The sequence below is a fragment of the Mesoplodon bidens genome (genome assembly GCF_964165515.1).
Source record: "Mesoplodon bidens genome assembly, chromosome: 2".
Taxonomy (NCBI): domain Eukaryota; kingdom Metazoa; phylum Chordata; class Mammalia; order Artiodactyla; family Ziphiidae; genus Mesoplodon; species Mesoplodon bidens.
In genome coordinates, this window is record NC_138177.1 from 121450422 (window position 1) to 121473654 (window position 23233).

Consider the following 23233-nt stretch of genomic DNA (forward strand, 5'->3'; position numbering starts at 1 on the left):
TTAACTTTTCTTTGGGATTTACATGAAAATTCTGTTTCAGTGTGTGTATATGGATAAGGAATTTTTTTTTTCCAATGGAAGTATAGTTGATTGACAATATTGTGTTAGTTTCAGATGCTCAGCAAAGTGATTCATTTATACATATATAATTTAAGATTCTTTTCCGGTATAGGTTAATAGAAGACATTGAATATAGTTCCTTGTGCTATACAGTAAATCCTTGTTTATCTTAAACATTTTTAACGAGGGGCCCCACGTTTCCATTCTGCAGTGTCCTCTGAAATTAAATAGCCTGTCCTGCTCTAATCTTTTATTTATTATATAGTACACTAACATCATAGTTTAACTCCCCTGAATTTCTAAGCAAGTGTTGCCAACCCTGGTGCCCACAGGAACCAAGCATTGAAGTGTGAATGATTGCAGCAGGTGAGACAGGGAACCAATAGGGGGTGCTGCAGCTGTAGTGAGAAGGAAAATAAGCGTGTCCAAAAGGGGGAGCCAGTCCTCGGCTCTGCTAGAAGAGCTGGCTCAGTGTAGCCAGATCCTCCAATTTTTCAAGAAAAACTATGTACTTTAAAAAAAGTCATCATATTTTAAAATATTGTTTCAATTAGGAAAAATATCCTCTGTGTGGGCCAAACAAAACACATGTGCTTGGCTGTAACTCAGCCACTAGTTTATGATGTCTGGCCTAAGATTTCAAAAACAAAACCATGTTTTTTAATTTCCCTCTCTGTTTCTCAATAAACTTGACTCAATAAACGTTTCCCTCTCTTTTAGTACACAAAGGTAGTTAACAAAATTAAACAATGGAGAATCCGGACTTAGCAATAGGTGCTTGCCTCCATCCTGGGGGAAGGGAAAAAATTTCCTTTCATTATGGATGGATCAATGACAATAAAAACAAACGACAAGGCAATTCTCAATAGGTTATCTTGTATTTTATTACTAAATATCCCTGCCGCAGTTAATATTGTTGATCAGGCATGTGGATTGAATATATAAGTAAAATAACATGTTAAGGGACGCTAAGGAGTGAGTGGGATTCAGTGTCTTCTTGGGCTCTTGGCAACACCTGGCCGCTCTTCTCTAACCTAAAAGGTCCAGGGTGGTTCTGTTACCTCAGGCAAAGGGATTAAGGGGCAGCCCCTCTCTTCCAGAGTCTCATGCAGATACTTTATAGAATTCTTTTTTATTGAAGTATAGTTGATTTACAATGTTGTGTTAATTTCTGCTGTTCAGCAAAATGACTCAGTTATACACATATGTACATCCTTTTTGATATTCTTTTCCAGTATGGTTTATCCCTGCACTACACCGTAGGACCTTATTGTTTTTCTACAGTAGAACCTTGTTGTTTATTGAATCTTTGAAACATAGTTCCCTTGGAGGTCAGTTTGGATGAGTGAAAGAAAGTCAGTGGATTACAAGGCCTTTAGAGAGATTTTTAAACAACAGAATGTGTAGTCATTCCATCACAGGATGTTGTCCTCTACACACACATGCTTTTCCTACAATTCTTATGTATTTAGAGCTTATTTTCTAAAGTTATTTCCCTTCTTTTACCGTCTACCTGCCTGGCAAGTATTTCCATATTCTACTCATTAAATTAGAAGAAATGTTCCAGATATTCTGAGATTAAGATTTTTTCCTCCCCAAATTCCCTCCTAGCAGTACTGTATATAAGAATGTGCACTGCACGACTTCAAAGAGTGCCATGCACATCGTCATCTGTGGGGAATGTCTCCTTCTCCTGGAGCTGTATAGAGTCCAACACATAGCTATGCATGTGGCCGTTCTTCCTGGCAGCTGCCTGAGACCTAATGATAAGGACAGTGACTTAACTAATTAAAATATTGGAAGCTCCTCCTATATTATAGGAGGAGCTATGACATGAATATAACATGAATACACAAACTCTGTTATATAGATACATTGCAACTATAATCGTTGCTTTTTCCTTTTTCGTTAAAAAATCTTTAATTCCTCTCCAGTGCCTTCAGGATTACGTCTGTTACCAGTGGCTTCTAAAAGGGCTGGGTTGATTTTATCAGAACCATTTGGATGAGTTGTTTAAAAAATAAAGATTCCCAGAGAGAAAGGAAAAAATAAAAAGAGATTCCAAGACTCTAGATTGAAGATTCTGGCTTGAGAGGTCTAGAGTAGGGCCTGGGATTCAGTGTTTTAGAAAGCAGCCTGGTATGCCTAGTCCCATTCCCACCAGAGAATTGCCCTGTTTAGGAAACACTGGTCTACCTCCATGCTGGACCACAAGGCCCTTCACAGTTGTGCTTCAACCAGCTTGACTCATTTCATACCACATGTTGTATTTCGGCTTTAATAGAATATTCACCATCACTGAATACATCATGTTCTTTGGTGCCTCATATTACACATTCCTCTGCCCACAAGAGTTTTGCTTGGATTTTTCTGTCAAGTGAACTTGTTTCTTGGCCTTTAAAACCTAAACGACATGATATCCCCTTGAACTGTGATGGTAGTACTCCCTTGCCTAGAATCAATTATTCCTGCCAAGTTCTTATAACAGTATGTATTGTAGAAGTGATCCTCAAATATTGTTGTTTAGATACTTCCCCCAAAAGAATTTTTAAAACTCTGTACTTAATATAAAAATTTATATGCCTCATAAGTTTAAATTACTGATATAATTTGTAGCACATTAAAACATCAGCTCTTTATAATAAACGTATGCCATCAATTTCTCAAATATTGCCAAAATAATCTCAGTACTTTAGGTCAGGTTCTTGTAAAAGAAGACACCATTCTAGTGCAAGTGATTTATTAAGCAGGAGCTCCCAGAAGAAATGGGGAAGGGAGTGGGAAAAACATGATAGGATTAAGGTGACATCACAGCGTTAGCCTGATGCTGCTGGGAGCTTAAATGGCAATTGCACATCCAAGTTTATCCCATTTCTGGGCAACAGAACTGTTTTGAAACCCTGCACTTGTCATTATTGGCTGTGAGACAGTGAGTGTGTGTGTGGTGGGGGTGGGTAGAGGGCAGGAAACAGACTCCCAGGCTTTTTCTCCTCTATTTTAGAATGAAGAGGCTCCAGCAGCCTAAAGCAAGAACAGCCAAGCATACAAACTGGGAGATGGGGCACAGCACTAAGTAGAGAGAGCTGGGCTCTACTGGAGAGGCCCAGCAGTTAATCAGAGCATAGGAGACAGACCAGAACAGGAGAGGCAGGAGTCATTGTCTCAGAGGTGAAGGCTACTGGGATGGATGAGTTAGCTGGGGTGCAGACAGGAATGCAAGATGAAGGCCAAAGACAGACACTTGGGAATGCCTACAGCGTTATTACCCTTTGGTTTCCAATTAGAGAATGACTTGGGAGCTTTAAAAGAAAAAAAATACACGTGCTTATCCCTGGAGATTCTCAGGTCTTTTCTGCATTTTTTCAAGGTTCTAAAGATGATTCTAAGGTGCAGTAAATGTTGAAAAATATTAAAGTGTTGGATAGAAAAATAACTGATGATTCACTATAAACAGGGAAATGATTGAGAAGAAAGCATTCAGGATGCCGATGAAAGGGCAGATTCAGGGGTGTAAGATTGTTAAGGGAGCCAAATGTTGCAGGATGGCAAGAAGATGGAGGACTCAAAATGACTAAGGGAAATATTAGTATCTTACTTTAAAGGCCAAAGAGAGAGAGTTCAGAGCCATGATAGAAAAAAGGAGTAAACCTGGGCATATATCCAGACAAAACTATAATTCAAAAACATACATGCACCCCTATGTTCATAACAGCACTATTTATAGTAGCCAAGACATGGAAACAACCTAAATGTCCATCGACAGATGAATGGATAAAGAAGGTGTGGTACATATACACGATGGAATATTACTCAGCCATAAAAAGGATGAAATAATGCCATTTGCAGCAACATGGATGGACCTAGAGATTATCATACTAAGTGAAGTCAGAAAGACAAATAACATATGCTATCACTTATATGTGGAATCTAAAATATGACACAAATGAACTTTTCTATGGAACAGAAATAGACTCACATAGAGAACAGACTTGTGGTTGTCAAGGGGGAGGGGAGCAGAGGAGGGAAGGATTGGGAGTTTGGGATTAGCACAGGCAAACTATTATATATAAAATGGATAAACAAGGTCCTACTGTATAGCATGGGGAACTATATTCAATATCCTGTGATAAAATCATAATGAAAAAAGAATATGAAAAAGAATATATACAAATGTATAACTGAATCACTTTGTTGTATGGCAGAAATTAACACATTGTAAATCAATTATACTTCAATAAAATTTTAAAAAATAATAATAGCTTAAAAAAAGAAAGAAAAAAGAAGTAAAGAAAAATCTCACAGTAATTTTGGAGCTTCCTGGACCCCATCCCTGATAAATTTGCTTAGAGGACAACAGATAGCTATAGTCAATTGACTTTAAAAAATGAGAGTATGGGCTTCCCTGGTGGCGCAGTGTTTGAGAGTCTGCCTGCCGATGCAGGGCACACAGGTTCGTGCTCCAGTCCGGGAGGATCCCACATGCCGCGGAGCGGCTGGGCCCGTGAGCCATGGCCGCTGAGCCTGCGTGTCCGGAGCCTGTGCTCCGCAACAGGAGAGGCCACAGCAGTGAGAGGCCCGTGTACAGCAAAAAAAAAAAAAAAAAATGAGAGTATGAAATGGTGTCTGTCAGAAGATAAGCATCTGGGATACAAATCTAAAAATAATTTATATAAAGACTTAAGCAAATTATAAAAATATTAGGAAATGCCAAAATCACAACTCAGTGTTGACTACCTCATATAATTTTTCTTACTTGATGTTCTGGTGTTTTTATCTTTCAGTTTATTAGTTCTATGACTAACTAGAAATTTCTCTTTAAATGTATACTTTCTATGATTTGATATTCTGAAAATACATTGTGAAAAATCTTCAATTTATAATGAAAATAAATAGCAAAGTAAATAATAACATATATGCAAAATGGTCTATTAAGTGCTTTCACATTTTTATTTAACTTGATCCTGTCAACACTCCTCTGGTGTAAATATGGGAGGGATCAGAATTACTATTATGCGGAAGAGGAAATAGAAGCCTTTTGAAATTAAGCGATTCGCTAAGGACCACCAACTTCTCTGTAGCAGTCAGAACTCAAACCCGAGGCTTCTGATTCTTTGCAATTTTTCATAGCACATTTGTTCTATTGAGATTCCTGTGTCATAAGTTATCATTTCTGACCAGGCGTAGTGAAAAACTATGCCCCCCTGCTTCATGGAGGATGTGCCAGTGGCAAGCTCTGGTTTGTGAGAAATAATGGGGAAAGAGGGTTCAAGTATAATATTTTGTCCTGAACAAAAAGGGTATCTGTTGTTTTATCCATAATGGCTAAAGAGAGGAAAAAACTTGTCCTTGGACTCCATGGCAACAAGCAGCAAAGTGACCCCCTTGAAGGCTGGAGATTTCAAAGTTAAAAATAAGGAAAATGTTGTTATGATTTTTACTCTAATATTCCTAATGTTAAGGCTCTCTTGAAAGGGTATTATAGTTCTCCTGTTTTATAGAAGTAGAAACTGAAACTTAAGGAGAGCATTAAAAATCGTAATTTTATTTTTGCAATGACTGTGTAACTAAAAACGATGGTATTTAAGAGCAAATATTGATATTTTACACAGCTATTTTTAAAAGCTAAGGGTTTCCCTAAAATATAGAGAAAAATTAAATCTTGTCTTTCTGAAAGGCTGATACACTCAACAAACTAAAATACTCCTATAAAGAGCAGCTTTATAATATCTATTAGAAACATTATTCTACCAAGACACTTCAGATCCAAATCTCAGTAATCTTCAGGGAAGATAGTAACACTGATTCCTGGATCATCATGATCATCATTGTCAAGTTCTTTATTATTTTCTTCAGTAATATATTTGCCACATGCTTTTTCTGGGTTTCTTTTTTTCTTGTGAGTATATGATGAGTTATTTTTCTCTTTGATTTTCTCTTTGGGATATGAGGTCATAGAAATAGTTTCTTTTTCCAAAGCATGTTGTAGGCAGTTGTAAAACCTGTAAAGAAATAAAGTATTATTGTTATATCTGTGTGTTCTGAAACAAAAGGAAATACACCTAGAATTTATAAATTACATAAACCTGATGTCTCATATTAACCTCAAGATATAGAATAAATCACAGAAATAACGTGCTTCTTGCTTTTATGATTTTTTTACTTAGGAAAAGAAATGTTTCAGTTCTTTAAGAACAGTCCTGAAAACTGGTTTGGAATCACCTCTTGACAACCTCTATCCTACCTTAATTTCTATTCCAGATATAGGAATCAAACAAAGATTTAAAAAAAGAAAAAAATATATATTCTTTCAAAAGAATCACAAATGTAATAGAGGCTCATTTTGGAGAATCTGAAAAATATGTGAAGTTACAAATACAGATCACCTTTACATAACTACCTAAAAATAATGACTCTCATATTTTTATTCTTTCCAGTTTATTAGTATATTCTGAATTAATACATCTGTACATGTATACATATACCTACTGTCTTGTATACAATTGTGATATTATATATAAAGTTTTACATTGTTTTTCAAATTTAATATTTATTGAAAACACTTTCCATATCACTAAATGAACTTAATGGTAGTATAACATTATGCCACTTAGATTGGCCTTAATTTACTTTCAGATTTTCCCAATACAAACAACAATGTGATAAACATTTTGGAAATAATGTGATCTGAGTTTCTATCTATTTAGGATAGATACCTAGAAATGTAACTGCATGGTTAAAGGTTATAAATATTTAAGGCTCTTGATAAGTACTACCTGTTTTCCAGAATGGGTATTCAAAAAATATGCTTATAAGGGCAGAACTTGAGAGACCACTTCACTCATACAGTGAATATTACATCAAAAAACACGCTTTATTTATAGGTGATTACGGTCTCTCATTATTTATATTTTTGTTTCTTTGTTTGAAAGTGAAATTGAACATTTTTTATTAGCTATTTTAATTTTTTAATGTAAATTATTCTTTTCCTTTACTCATTTTCCTGCTGGAGTTTTTGTGTTAGTTTTCAGCATACGTTGGAAAGCAGCAGGATGGCTTGGCATGTTGTGTGTGCTTCACATGAGTGGTCCCCTGGGAAAGATGAGGTTGGCTAATTCCAACCTCACTGAGTCTCGATTTCCTCATTTATAAAACTAGCTATTATCCTGTACCTAGCAGGGCTATCGGAGGGATATATATGTAAGTACCTAGCACAGGGCCTGGCACTGAGTAAGTTCTCAAAAATTACTATTTTTACGGAATATAAACTCCATAAGACCAAGGACTCCATCTATCTTGTCTTCTGTTATATTCTTAGCATGGAGTACAGTACAACCACACTTGGGTAAAAATATGCCAAATAAGTGAATAAATAGCTACTGAACAAAAAAGGTAAATATGGATGTATTACCTTAGGTCCCAAATAAAATGATCTAAAAGTTGAGAACTCCTTTGCCACTGTAGGGATCTCATCATGCTTTAATATCCTATTGTAACGGGAGGCTATGACAGGAAATTTATGACATCTGCAGAAGAGATTGCTATTTGGACCAATTTTCTTCTTTCTTGAATTCAATGAACAGGCTAAGTTCTGCTTGCAAAAGCTCTAAAACTGCCCTAAAAAACCCAAGATAATCACCTCTTCCCAAATACTCCACACAATGCTAATATATACCTAACATGATTACTAATATCCTATCCATATTTCAAGAACTTATATACTCATCACTGTACACCTTGATATCCAGCACCATGCCTGGCAGATAATAAGGGCTAATTGATATTTCTAAAATGAATAAATCAATCTCAAAGAGGGAGGTACAGTAAAAAGGAAAACAGTATTTTAAGAGTTATAGCAAAAGGCTTTGAAAAAATTAACTGATGTTTAATTTTTTAGACCCCATAACATGGTAACAACCTTTTCATTTAATGCATTCCTTATATCCTTACTTAACTGAAACCTGGTTTTCCACAAAGACACCACTGCCCTGCATTCCTCTTAAGTGGAGACTGCTTATTATTTCCATATCCTGCCTCAGAGTTGAGTGATAAGGTCAGAATTCACCTGCCTCACCAACAGTTTGCCAGACTAAACTCCTTCATATATATATATATATATATAATATTATATATATATATAATATATATATAATATATAATATTCTGTTCAGTCCTTTACATTCATGGAAACTTCTACACTTGGCTTTATCTTTGTCTCCAGGTCTTGCCATCAGTCTGGGTGACTTCAATGACTGGTTTTCTTCTCATCTTCCACAATGTCTATTTAGAATGGTCTTAAAAAATGATCCAGTAGCATAACTCACCCTTATCTGATAATAAGAGGTTATTCATGATGTGCAACTTTATCTTCTATCACTCTCTACCCAACCCTGCTCTTTAAACTTAGGTAACCAAGTCTTTTCTCCGGATACTACTGCATTCCTAGAAAATTAAAGATAAGACTAAATTCTTCTTTTATGATCACAGAGAATTAACAGCTGTGTAAAATACCTTGTCAATTACATTAAAAAGGTAATGAAAGAGGAACAGGTGCCTTACTTTAATCTTCCATCAAACAACCTAAGAATGCAAAGCTATATCCTTGGGGTACCAAAAAAACAACTGGTAAAATGGAACAAAGACCTTTCCATGTTGAAAGCCAAGAATAAAACTTCAACTACCTTTTTGTTTTCCTTGGTTAAGGGAACTTTTAAAATGTCCTTTGGGAAGCTATCTTACTCAGTAAGTCAGAAATTTGTTTTCCAATTACATGTTCTCTTCTTATGATATGACCCTTTACACAGCATTCTAAAGCCCAATTCTCAAAGTGTAATTTTCTCAGCTCTCAAAGGCAACAAAAAGAGTTTGGAGTATAAAAAGAAATGTATGCTCAGGTAACTGTTTTTTTCCCCCCTCAAAAGAAAATCAAATTGTCTTCAGTTTTTCTACCCTCACAGTCAGGATTATATTGACATAGGGCAACCTGTATATACTTCTCTTCATGAGAGAACGTTTCAGAACAGTCCTGGGAAAATGAATTCTTGTTTCTCGGATCTGTTAGAGGACCATGTGCAATAAAAAGCTGGTATTTCGTTGACTTCCGAAATAGGAACATAAAATTAATGAAATCTAGGCACAATTTCATACCCTTTTAAGGCTTCCATTATTAACAAATAACAAAAGAAGCCTATTCTCGTATATCATGTATTTGGATTTTTAACTGATTTTAAGCTCTAGAATTTTTTATTAAAAAACATGTATGTGACAGGGCCTGTGCCAGTGCTAGAAACAGGTAAGAAATATGGTCTGTGCCCTCAGGGAGCTCAGGGTTTAATGGGGGCTGCAGAGCCGTAAAGATACACTCAATGTGCCATGAAAAAGCTAAGATAAAGCAGGAGCACACTGGGGCCACTGGGGGCACTTTGCTCCAAGTAAGATCATGAAATGTTCCTTGGAAAAAAAAAAAATGCCTGGGCTGAATTGCAAGGATGAGTGGAAGCTGGCTAGGTAAAGGGAGAGGAATTATGAGAGGAAAAATTGAAGGGAGGGGACATCCAAGGAGGAACTATCAGGAAATACGTGTTTTCACTATTTACTTCTCTGATCTTCATTATCTACTTCTCTGATCTTAAGTATATAGGGAAATGTGTGAGTTATTTATTTACCAGCTTTAGTTCCATTTTAAAAAATAAGACTTGACTCCTTCTCTTCTCCCCCCGTTTCTATCTGCTGCCACATTTGGGTTATTTTCTGCAGTATCTCTCCCATTCATTTTGTTACTCAGGGTCCTGTTTCTTCTTGCCTGGACTGTGTCGCAAGAGCCTACTCCTGCTTGCCCCATGAGTAAGCCATTTTACATCTTCCAGAATAATCACCGTAAGGCTTTGAAGCCATAAAAGTAGTACTACTGTTAGAAAGAGTCTGTCAGCTAAATTGAGCAAATATTTATTGACCACTATGCTCCTGTCAGACACTCAGAAAATAATAAGAAACTGTCTTTGCCTTTGGTGAACTCAATATAATTTGTTAACTTTTAAGTTCCTTTATTGTTTAGGATAAACTCAATAAACATTTATTGGGTTTCTGCTGTGAGCCACTCTATAAGGTTTTAGGATGAGAGATATTTGAAGTGTGTGTATGTATGGGTATGTGTTTAGTTGGTGGGAGGGGAAAGTCAGTCCTATACACAATGTGACCAAGTTGTACTGGGGAAAAAAAAGATATATGTGCAATTAAACAACTGTAATTTAATATAGTTCACATTTCTGTTTTCACTGAGGCATAAACTGTAATAATGCTGGTAAATGATAATGAGAATTTGAACCAAGGAAATGGGTAAATGAGGTTGAGATTAAGGTAAGAAAGATATTAAGGAAAGGCTGATGGGATATTTTGGTTAGATATATTCAATAGGGTATTAGACATATGGGCCCAGGACTCAGGAGAGATTTGGAAGATCTACCAGTATCTGGGGAAGTAGCTGAAGCAATGGGCCAGGAAAGGAATCCTGGAGAACGATAGCATTTAACCAACAGATAGAATAACAAGAGAAATCCAGAAGGAAGCTAAGAAAAAGCACCACAAACAGGAAGGAAAGCAGCAAAGTGATGTAACAGAAATTCTTACCGACAGGTACATGAAATAATGCTCAATGTCACTAATCATCAGGGAAATGCAAATCAAAACCACAATGAGATATCACTTCACACCTGTCAGAACGGCAATTATCAAAAAAACAAAAGACAACAAGTGTTGGCAAGGATGTTGAGAAAAGGAAACCCTTGTATACTGTTGGTGGGAATGTAAAATGGTGCAGTTCCTGTGGAAAAGAACAGAGGTTCTTCAAAAAATTAAATATAAAATTACCATATCATCTAGCAATTCCACTTCTGGGTAAATATCAAAAATAACTGAAAGCAGACACTCAAACAGATATTTGTATACCCATGTTCACAGCATCATTATTCACAATAGCTAAAAGGTAGAAAAAACTCAAACATCCATTGATGAATGAATGGATAAACAATATATGTTAAATACAATGGAATATTATTCAGCCTTAAAAAGAAGTAAACTTCTGCAAAGGAGGCAAGACTATACAATGAAGAAAAGATAGTCTCTTCAATAAATGGTGCTGGGAAAACTGGACAGCTATGTGTAAAAGAATGAAATTAGAACATTCTCTAACAGCATACACAAAAATAAACTCAAAATGGATGAAAGACCTAAATGTAAGACCAGACACTATAAAACCCTTAGAGGAAAACGCAAGCAGAACACTGACATAAATCGCAGCAATATCTTTTTCGATCTGTCTACTAGAGCAATGGAAATAAAAACAAAAGTAAACAAATGGGACCTAACTAAACTCCAAAGCTTTTGCACAGCAAAGGAAACCATAAACAAAACGAAAAGACAATCCTCTGAATGGGAGAAAATATTTGCAAACAATGCGCCCAACAAGGGATTAATCTCCAAAATTTACAAACAGCTCACGTGGCTCAATATCAATAAAACAAACAACCCAATCAAAAAATGGGCAGAAGACCTAAACAGACATTTCTCTAAAGAAGACATACAGATGGCCAAGAGGCACATGAAAAGATGTTCAACATCACTAATTATTAGAGAAATGCAAATCAAAACTACAATGAGGTATCACCTCACACCAGTGAGAATGGTCATCATCAAAAAGTCTACAGACAATAAATGCTGGAGAGGGTGTGGAGAAAGGGAACCCTCCTACACTACTCGTGGTAATGTAAATTGGTGCAGCCACTGTGGAAAACAGTATGGAGGTTCCTTAAAAAACTAAAAATAGAGCTACCATATGATCTAGCAATCCCTGGGCATCTACCTGGAGAAAACCATGGTTGAAAAGGATATATGCACCCCAGTGTTCATTGCAGCACTGTTTACAATAGCCAAGACATGGAAGCAACCTAAATGTCCACTGCAAATGAATGGATAAAGAAGATGTGGTACATATATACAATGGAATATTACTCAGCCATTAAAAAGAATGAAATAATGGATGGACCTGGAGATTATTATACTAAGTGAAGTAAGTCAGACAGAGAAAGACAAATATCAGATGATATCACTTATGTGTGGAATCTAAAAAATATGATACAAGTGAACTTATTTACAAAACAGAAACAGATTCACAGACTTAGAAAACAAACTTATGGTTACCAAAGGGGAAAGGTGGGGGGAGGGATAAATTGGGAGTCTGGGATTGACATATACACACTACTATATTTAAAACAGATAACCAACAAGGACCTACTGTATAGCACAGGGAACTCTGCTCAATATTCTGTAATAACCTAAATGGGAAAAGAATTTGAAAAAGAATAGATATATGTATATGCATAACTGAATCACTTTGCTGTACACCTAAAACTAACACAACACTGTAAATCAACTATAGTCCAATATAAAATAAAAATTTAAAAAAAGAAAAAAGCCCACAAAAAAGAAAAAAAAAAAAGTAAACTTCTGATCATACTACAACATGGATAAACCTTGACAGCATCATGCTAAGTGAAATAAGCCAAACACAAAAGGACAAATATTGTATGATTCCACTTGTATGAGGTACCTGGAATAGTCAAAATAATAAGAGACAGAAAACAGAAGAGTAGTTACCAGGGGCTGGGAGTTTGGGGAGTGGAGAATTATTGTTTAATGGGCATGGAGTTTCAATTTGGGATAATGAAGAGGGTCTGGAGATAAATAGCAGTGATAGTGGTGGTTGCATAGCAATGTGAATGTACCTAATGCCAGTGAACTGTATAATGGTTAAAATTATAAATTTTAGGGCTTCCCTGGTGGTGCAGTGGTTGAGAATCTGCCTGCTAATGCAGGGGACATGGGTTCGAGCCCTGGTCTGGGAAGATCCCACATGCCGCGGAGCAACTAGGCCCGTGAGCCACAACTACTGAGCCTGCACGTCTGGAGCCTGTGCTCTGCAACAAGAGAGGCCGCGATAGTGAGAGGCCCACGCACCGCGATGAAGAGTGGCCCTCACTTGCCACAACTAGAGAAAGCCCTCGCACAGAAACGAAGACCTAACACAGCCCAAAATAGATTAAAAAAAAAAAAAAAACACACATAGTGCCAAGTCCCACCCCAGAATTCCTAAGTCAGTGGAGCTGGGGTAGGATCTGAGAATTCGCTTAAAAAAAAAAAAATTATAAATTTTAGTTATGTATATTTTACCACAAAAAACCAGCCACTGGAAATATTAATTTACTTTTTCAGTCTAATTTGCTTTATTTTTATCAATATTATATGCCAATATATTTGGCCCTTTTACTCTATATTTAAAAAAAATTTTTTTTTAAGATGCGATTTTTTAAAAATTAGAGTATAGTTGACTTACAATGTAGTGTTAGTTTCAGGTGTACAGTGAAGTGAATGAGTTATACATAAACATATATCGACACTTGTTTTAGACTCTTCTCTTATATAGGTCATTACATAGTATTGAGTAGGGTTCCCTGTGCTATACAGTGGGTCCTTATTAGTTACCTATTTTATATATAGTAGTGTGTATATGTCAATCCTTACCTCCCAATTTATCCCTCCCACCACCCCCTTACGCCCTGGTAACCATAAGATTGTTTTCTACATCTATAACTCTATTTCTGTTTATTCCACATTTTATTTAACATTTATTGTCTTATTACACAGTGGTGAGAAGAAGAACATGGCTAATTCCATCCAACCCGAGTCACTCCTGATCTCTTATTAACAGCTACAAAGATAGCCCTCCTCTTGTAATGGGTAAATAGATCTCCAAACTTCATATTTTTTTACCTGGAAATCATTATGTATGAAATTATCTTACTCTTCCCACTAAGAAGTGGGCTTAGGAATTGTTTTTTTACAAAAGAAGTTTTTTTTCTATTAAAATTATTTTACCTTTTGATTTTCATATCTCAAGAATATTTCTTATTGCTGGAATGTTACACATTAGGATTTTAACTTTTAAAAATTCTCTTATTATAGTTGTTTGAATTATGAAACTTTGGTCCTGTGAGAAACCAATTTTAGTACTCAACGTCTGATTGCAGAACTCATCACCTCCAGTGTTTATTTTTTCTCTTTTCCACAGCAGAAGAGTAACTCTTTCTCTGCATTTGGTTGAATATACAGCTGTTCCCAAAGGAGCTCCCTAATTTGTTCACCCTTTCTGAATTCACATGTAATCTTCTAATCAGTATCTTAAGAAACTTTTTACCCTTCTTTAATTTTTCACTGATTTTATATGATGAGCATGACTCTCTTGATAGCAGCATGCACACCATAATCTCAAAACATATTTTTGAGTCAATGGATTTAAAGCATAATTTGATTTTATAGTTGGTGAACGTGACTCAATTAACTACACCAGGTGTATAGTTAGTTGATCTTGGGCTATATTTATAATCTTATTGAAATTCATGTAAGGAAACAGAGAAACTGATTTGCTACCTCGTACATTTTTGCAAACAGTCTCACTAGAATACTATCTAACAACCGTAGTCAACTTTTGGAATGGTACCAGTAAGTACCTACATACAGTTCAAACTCTGTAGTCTGGTGGAGTGGCTGGGTACCTTCAGTTGCTTACTTGAAATCATCACTTTATTTAGAATGTTTGCTCAAAGAACCTTGTGGCCAGGTAACCTCTCAGCTTTTTTCAGCCAGGCTTCCGCTAAAAAATTCAGCCCTAATGCCTGAGGACATCCATTGTATGTCATGAATTACTTCTCTCCAATGTATCTAGATTAGTACAAGTTATATACCACTGTTGGGAGAACTGAGAAATAGTCACTCGAATAATTTTGTTAATTCTGTGGTTCAGAAAAGGAGCCCTGGTTAAGAAAGCCTGGATGGTGGTAATGATGTGATTATAGGTTTATTCTCTGTATGAGTCGGTGAAGAAGGAGAAAGGCTATCCTATCCTAAGAATCCATGACATAACACGGACAGGACCTGTCATTATACATATGCCGTCTAGTGTATACTAAAATTGTTCTTTATGATAAGTAGGTACAAGAAAAATGAAGCCAAGAGAGTTGAGTAAGTTGTGGGGGAAGCAGGATTTGAACTCAGTTCTGCCTCTGAAGCCCATTTCTACCCCTTTCCACCATGCCACACTGCTGCCATTGGCACTTCTGGCCTTAGCTGCTTCATTAAAAGTTCTAGGTATTAAAGAATTTTAAGCAGGCAAATTAAGCAATAGTATTCCTTTTCATTTCAGACAGGATTCTGATGGTGATACGGAGAATGGCTTAGCAGAGAGACATACTGGAAGCATTCTACTATGAGACGAGCTAATAAGGTTACTGCAATGGTCCTGAATAAAGAACATGGCAGGAAGGGTGGGGAGAGAAGAATGACTCAGGAGTTATTTAGGCCCTGATTGGCTAGTTGTGAGGTGACCAAAGAGGTGGGGGAGAAAGCAAAAAGAAAATTATAAATGACAACAAGATGACCATCAGTCCTTAAATAACTCAGAAATTTACATCTTACTGATGGTAGGTCAGTGGCATTTATCTTCATATATAAAAGGCAGCATAATAGTCACTTCTTTACATCAAAGATTCTATTCTTAGGAAAAAGTTGAAAAAGAAAGTCATGTAAAATTAATCTACCAGGAGGTGAAGTTTAAGAACAAGAGAAATATAAAGATATGACTTGATAGCCATAATCCTTCTGACTGGTACAATTATGCCAATTCAAATCTAATGCATGACAGGAGCTGGGTTCTGAGCTAGCCAGAGGTATAAAATATTTATCAGACTAAAATTAACCAGCTTGTTCTCCTCAAAAGGAGATTCTAGGTAGTCTTCAGTAGGTCACACCCAGGAGGCAGAGCGTACCTCCTCCCTGGCTGCCTTCAACTGGATCAGTTATGGTCCCTGGGGCTGCTGGGCTCTCTTACCTGAGTGACTGTTTCTCCTTTATGCCTGTTGCTGGTAGTCACGTGTCCCACTATCCTCCATGGAGCTTCTTCCCCTTTATGCTCCATTTAGTACCCATTGCAGTCTGGCCTACTCTCATCAATTACTTGCATCATCTTAATTATTCGTGATAAGGCTACAAATATAAAAGCAGTTGGGAGTATAAACTGAAGATGGTGTATATTAATATTTTCAAAGAAGACCTAGGCATGTAAGACTATACCTTTCAATTCTCTTCTTGTTTTCCTCCATTTTTTGATTTGCTATCTTTATCAGGAAGTTGATATATTCCTCTGTCACCATCAGTTTTCCTTTATGGGTTAATGGAACTTCTAAGCCATGTGTGCTCCGGACAGCCTGCAAGGATCAATTTAGATATGATGACTTATGTACTAGAGAAACTGAATATAACTAAAGAAAAGTCCCAGTCAGGGCTGTGTTTATATATAGTTTAGCTCCATTACAACATTTAAGTTTGTGCTTTGATATAATTTAGTTAAATACAGTTGAATCAAAGGAGATTCAAATATATTTTCCCATTGTATAAAATCATTTGTAAAGCAAGTCATTCTATACATTGTCTTTCAGAGAAGCACATATTATCAAAGAATCCAATGAACTTAACAGTATCACTGTCACTAAAGCTAAGGAAGCTTTAATACACTATTTAAAGAAAAGAAATAAATGAAACCTCAACAGAAGCTTCAAGGGAAAACCAAAATGGACTGGATGCTAAAGGGCCTCTTAGCACTGCTTGAGCAGGGTTGTTACAAGATAAACCATGCCTTTTCTATCTCACAAAGTGGCTGCTTTCTCAATGCTTTAGGGTTGCCAATGTTACTAACCCTGTTGATGAAACAGTCAACATATTCCAAGTAAATCCAAACACTGGATATAGGTTAAGAAACAACAAAAACTATTATGAGGCATAAAAATTCATTCAACAAGCCTTTACTAAGCATCTGCAATGTTCTAGGCCCCATGTAAGATATGAAGGTACAGGATGAATATAACATGGTCCCTGCCCTTAAAAGAGCTAACACTTCTGAACAGGAAACAAACAAGTGAACAGAGAATCACAATACATCATGGTGCTATGACAGAAGAAACACATATGTGTACATGTACATGCATGCACGTACATGTGCACACAAAATGCTAAGGAAATGTAGAAGAGGAGCAACTAACTGAGACAGGTCGTGTTTTTCTTGTTTTTTTTTTTTTTTTTTTTTTGTGGTACGCGGGCCTCTCACTGCTGTGGCCTCTCCCGTTGCGGAACACAGGCTCCGGACGCGCAGCCTCAGCGGCCATGGCTCACGGGCCCGGCCGCTCTGCGGCATGTGGGATCCTCCCGGACTGGGACACGAACCTGTATCCCCTGCATCGGCAGGCGGACTCCCAACCACTGCGCCACCAGGGAAGCCCAGGTCGTGGTTTTATGGGAAATGTGGCATCTGAATTGGAATTTTAAAGGGTAAGTGTAATTTCACCAGATGTAAAAATGGGAGAAGGGGAGCATTCCAGCCAGAGGATTAACTTTTCTATAGTCATGGGAATGAAAAGCATAATACATTTGGGAAACAACCAATAGTATTCTATCTGGCTGGGGTGGAAGTATGCTGGCAGAACATGAGCATAAATAAGGTAGATGAAAAACAGTTTATATAAGGCCTGAGAAAACACCAGGAGACCTTGACTTCTTTAAAAGGGGGATTCTGACAGTATTGGCTAGAGGGACGGAAGGAGAAGATGGGTAGGAGGAAGACCAGTCAGGAGACCACTATAAAGATAGAGGCGAGGGATGATGATGGCTCAAGCAGGCACAGTGGCAGAGGGCTTGGAGAGGTGGAGTCAGGAGTGAGAAATCAGACGTAGATGGGACAGGACTTGTCGCTAATTGAATATGGAAGACAAAGGAGAGAAGGTGAAGGAGTGGCTCTGTTCTTGCCTGGGCCACCACATGCAGTGGGGACTGAGATGGGGATGCAAATCAGTACCATGAGCTTTCATTTTCTATTTAGTCATGCTTTACAGATGTCTTCTTTTTAAGCCACCTCTTTTTGGAAAAGAGGCTATTTGTTAAAAATAGATAGAAAAAAGTAAGTCTAGGGAGCTAGAATGGAAGCCGATCTGAAGTAGTTCAAAAGCAAACAATGTACACCATGCCAAACAGTAAACACAAACAGTAGCTACCACGTGTGATCAGAGAGAATAGGGCAAAATCACTAGGGGTTGGCTTGGCCAGGAAAGGACTCAGAGAGGCTGTGGGATTTAGAAGGAACCTTAAAGATCTTCTAGTCCAGGGGTCGGCAAACCTTTTCTGTGAAAGGATAGATAATAAATATTTTCAACTTTGCAGGCCATATAATATCTGTCACAACTACTCAATTTTGCCATCGTAGCACAAAAGCAACCTTAGACAGTAATTAATCAAATGGGTGTACTGGAACTGCCCGCCTGGGGGCCGAATGTGGCCCTAGGGCAGTAGTTCGATAGATCCCTCATATAGCTGAGAAAGTTCAGTCCCTGATGGATCCAGGCAGAAGACTTTAGACCCCCTGCCTGTGATTCTTTCCACTACATCATGGTGCTGATTAAATTGGGCCTTGACTATTTAGGATGAGGAAGACGGGGAGAATCAAGTTAAAAGTAAGTGGAGGGGAATACTGTAAAATAAGACCTCAAATGTAAATCTAATGACTCTGGACCTTGTACAGAAAAGTCAGTCACTGAAGGTTTCTGAGCAAGGGAATGACAAGAAAATTTGAGTAGAAGGTTATTCAATAATCTGGATTACTTCATGATCAAAAAATTGCTTTTTGCCAAAAGGTATCATACCAACATAGTCTTTCCTCTCTTTCCCACTGTTATGCCGGAGTTCCTGAAACCAGAATCTATTGCCACTGAATGCTGTAAGAAAATAAATTTGTTAAATTTGGACCATCTGGCTAATCAAATAAACACTTTAGCCCTACAAACTGCATAAACATTTATAACCCCAAATCTATAATTAAATAAAACACTAGTTGATTAAACTAGCATCGTATTAATTTTGGTAGAAAATTTAAAGTTTAAAATTAAATCTACTCACATACCTATAAATTCAAGTATAATCACAAAATTTTACCAGAATCTGTGCATCCTGCAACTGTCGACACTGCACATGAAGAACAAGTGGTTCAAATTTCAAAATGGCATCGCCATTCGCTTTCTTTAGGGCTACAATCTAAATAAACGGAAAATGTTAGGATCAGACACAAATACATGATCCTGTTCTTTGGTGACCCTTTATCCTACATAACTTCAATTCTTCCAAGGAACTTTCAGACTCATTCTGCATCCTTCCACAGTAACTTTTCACTCTGTTTTCTTGGTCCTCGTTCTCCAAAACTTATTGATCCGCTTATTCTTTTAAGAGACCTGATTTCTAATTCTCCCATAAACCTTCTGTGTCATTCTTTCCAACCATACCTCAAAAAAGTCAACTACTACTCTATTTAATTCCATAGCAGATTTTTCATTAAGGAATATGGTACATAAAGACTAGAAGGTCTAGAAGGTACTAGAAGGTCTGTCTAAATGGTTTGCTCTTAGATTGAGATTTGAGACACATATACTATTATGTCTCAGCTAGAAGCTATATAAGACAGTTGTTACTTCTGTCTGCTTAGTCTCCCTGCACCATCCTCCCTCCTTCACATCATTTGATTCTGGTGGCACTGTCAAGTGTGACCCTGTCACTCATCACTCCCACTATCATAATATCAGAGACACCAAGTGCCTAGATGTGATCAAGGATAGCATTCCATTCTACTGGCAAAAATAGCTGATCTCAGCGGGGAGAACACCTAACCAGGAAGGATGACTCAGTGTCCTTTGGAAATGATACATGGATCTTAAAAAGTAAATCTTTTTCTGCTGGGGTTGCTGGCAGCTATCTTTCCTGCCACAAAGATTATCTGCCACAGAAGAGGAGAAGGGCAAACATACAGAAAGAACCAGTACCCAAAGGAGATGAAGACTGAGTGAGCTTTGAAGACAACATTTAAGCACTTGAGCCAGTAACGTAAAATGCCTGACTAATGCAAACTTATATAAATTCATCTAAACATTTTAATTTAGGAAACTAAATAATCCAGAGCAGATAATAACCTCCCAAAACTAAAAAAAAAGCCAATGAATTCTCTTTAGGCTTTATAATCTACAGTCATTATGATTCTATACATAAACCACCTTGAATTTTCTATTCTTTTCATATGTATTTAAAGTGACTGTGAATTAAATTTTATTTCTAAATTTATATATAAAAACTTACCACATCATCTTTCACACAGGGTTTGTGTGTAACCAGTAACCAGCAACAGTTTTGTTTCTGAACCTCAGAACCATTTATATCCTAAAATGAAAAAATAACATAATTTAATTTGTCATATAATATTTACAAAATAATAAGTATAATGTATAGCATATTTTAGGCTTTCTTAATAATCCCACGTGATTTTAAGTATTACTGAGAACAATTCAACAGGCTTTTGGGTAAAGTTAACACAAATGTTAACAAAAATGAAACCAAATTATTTGAGATAGAAAGAAAGTAATTTGTTTATTAAGGTAAAAGAACTTAATAAATATTCTCTGAAATACGGTCATGATTTTTTCAGGAGCAAAGGGATTATCACAAGGGGCTGTACATGAATAGCCCCTAAATTGTACTCTAGCTGTTTTACATGATTAGCACAAAATTAAAAAAATTTTTTTTGAATTCCTTTTGTAAGAAAGCACTGTTCCAGTCCCACACAGGACCTACCACTTTTTACTGACACCTGATCTGTTCATACCTTCCTATGTCCCTAGTCGCTATAGGCGTAAATTTGTGACCTCTGGATTAGACCTTATGTGTAGTCCCAAAGGGCAGAGCTAGGATTGAAAGATCACAATTTCAAGAGGGCAAATATTTTAATGTAACTTTTTACTTATTACCTGGAAAAATGTTTATTTGCTAAGTTCTATTAGGTACTTTAGATATAAACAGATCCTACCCTCAAGGACACTGGAAAGAGGATGCAGGAAACACATGCACTTTTAAATCACTAAACTTCTACAAGGTAACTTCTTTTTTTTTTCTTAAAGTTATGCATTTTCTCTTTCTTTTTTTTACAACGTAACTTTTATCCAGTGGGTACACAGGAGACTTTGCTGTCTGGCTTTGGAAAGGAGAAGAGCTGTGCTTGCCCTAAATAACTGATTTGTTTTCACTGAATGACCTCAGTGACTTATGTTTCTGATCTTATGCTGGCTGCTCTAAATCTTACAGCCAAATGTGTGGCTCACCTCTAGAAAATTAACAGAGTCTAGTGGTATATTTTGAGAACTAATGCCATCTCTGCTTCATCTTATCTATACTCCCTTTATGCAGATTTTCTCACTTTTTATTTTTCTTTTTATATTGCCTATTTGTAAGTTGATCCAAATTCTTCCAGAAATAAGGCAAAGTGAAAATAAATACAAGGTATAAGATAATACATAAAATGAAAAGAGGTTCAGAAAAAGTCCTAAGGCAGTTCAGAAGAAATAGTCATGGCTTCCGAATGGATGTGTGTGTTTGTATTCAGGTAGAAAAGGGGAGTTTGGGGAGGTACGTCTCAGATATGCAGAAATGGGGGAAGACATTTTAGGAAAAATAAACATGAGCAAAGGCAAAGGCAGATAAATATAAGAGGGAAAAGAGAATAGTTGTTTCAGTAAACAGATTAAGATGAAGAGTAATAGTGGAAAATAGAGCTGAAAGGTATACTAGAGTATTTCAGCATAGATGAGTGACATGCACAGAGTTGTGCTTTAGAAAGAGGAATCTGTTAACAGTGTGTAACATGGTTTGGGGTAGAAAGACTGGTAGAGTTCAGTGAACAGGTAGAGTTCAGTGACCTGTTAGGAAACCACTGCAGAAATCCAGGTAAGACAGGGCAGGAGAAATGGAGGAAGAGAGAGAGATCAAGACAAGAAAGAGTGCCAGTGCTCAGGGGGCAATGGAAGCAATCTAAGAATAAGCAGGCCCTGCTAACCTGGGAGACCAGCAAATGGTCTGTCAGTGAGGAGCTAAAAAGTGAATTTATGAGTGTGCTGTCTTTCATGCTCTGAATTCAGTCCTAATGTTAAAATGAACACACAGCTAACTTTTACAGTGCACTTAATATGCCAGGCACGGTGCTAAAGGTTTCAAATGAATTATCCCATTTCCTCTACATAGAATCCCTATGAAGTGGATACTCTTTATTATCCTTATTTCATGGAACAAGAAGGGGCTAAGTTTAGATAACTTCCCTAAAGTCACATATCCAATAATACCCAAAACTGGTTTAGAATCTAAGCAGTATCACTCCAAAGCCTGAGGGACTGACCACTATCACAGACTACATACTAATGCACTTTCTCATGTAATGTAAAAATTAACGGAGTTGTAATAACGGAGTGAGCCACTAGGAGGCAGTGAACTTCTTAACCATAGCGATCTTCAATCAAGTGGTTAACAACGATTTGGTAGAGCGGTTAACGAGAAGACAGCCGCCTCGCCAGGCTGGGAAGTCTTTAAAATTCCTTAGTATTAAAAAAAATAAAATTCTCTAACCCTTGAAACTCAAGATAATTCCCAGGCCAGTAGTTTCAGCATCACTTGGGGGCTTGTTAGAAATACAGATCAGACCCTACTCTAGACCTACAGAATCAGAATCTGTATTTTAAAATATCTCCAAGTTATTAACAGACACATTAAAATTTTAGAAGCATTGGTTTAAGCCACCCTCTCAGTTTCCTTGATAAAGAAACCGAGACCACCGGTCAGAAGAACAAACACAGACAGGGTGTCACATTGGGTGAGCACAAGGCTCCTGGTGTTGCACACTACAGGGCAGGCGCTGGAAGGGCACAAAGGGTCCTGCTCACCCGGTCTAGGAGGATGATGCGGCCAGCGCAGGAACTGGTGGTGAAAAACTGTTCTCGCCCATTTAGGAGCTGCACAAGCTCTACAACATCCTCGTCCACACTGCCTTTCCGGCTGAGGTCCGCTTTGCTCAGACACTGCGCCTTCCATCTTCTGAACTCTGAGCTACGATCCATGCGACGAGGGAGTCAGGATCTGTACTTTCACGTTAGCCTCGCCTTTTCCTGGGGGCAGCCATATTGAAGCCAGTGGTGGCCGGAAAGGTCCAAACTCCTTCCTCGGG

The 23233-nt window shown here is 37.2% G+C and overlaps 1 protein-coding gene across 2 annotated transcripts; it reads right to left on the minus strand.

The window, feature by feature from the left end:
* Positions 1–5041: 5041 nt before the first annotated feature.
* Positions 5042–23206, minus strand: TYW3 (tRNA-yW synthesizing protein 3 homolog). 2 transcript variants are annotated; one of them, XM_081224719.1, is made up of 6 exons: positions 22953–23206; positions 20329–20409; positions 19141–19239; positions 18852–18923; positions 16237–16370; positions 5042–6059 (listed from the first exon to the last, which is right to left on the minus strand). In XM_081224719.1, exons 1-6 carry the CDS (start codon positions 23124–23126, stop codon positions 5831–5833), a joined length of 789 nt encoding a protein of 262 aa, XP_081080845.1. In that variant the 5' UTR covers positions 23127–23206; the 3' UTR covers positions 5042–5830. The 2 variants fall into 2 exon arrangements, with proteins under 2 accessions (XP_081080845.1, XP_081080846.1); XM_081224720.1 differs by lacking the exon at positions 18852–18923.
* Positions 23207–23233: the final 27 nt, after the last annotated feature.

Bases quoted from the DNA above. Each gene is read 5' to 3' on its own strand.
- TYW3 (XM_081224719.1), bottom strand. From the start codon at position 23,126: ATGGATCGTAGCTCAGAGTTCAGAAGATGGAAGGCGCAGTGTCTGAGC. The intron at 20,410-22,952 runs GTGAGCAGGACC...TTTTCATTTTAG, and splicing joins GCATCATCCTCCTAGACCGG to GATATAAATGGTTCTGAGGT. The intron at 18,924-19,140 runs GTAAAATTTTGT...ATTTTCTTACAG, and splicing joins TGCAGGATGCACAGATTCTG to CATTCAGTGGCAATAGATTC.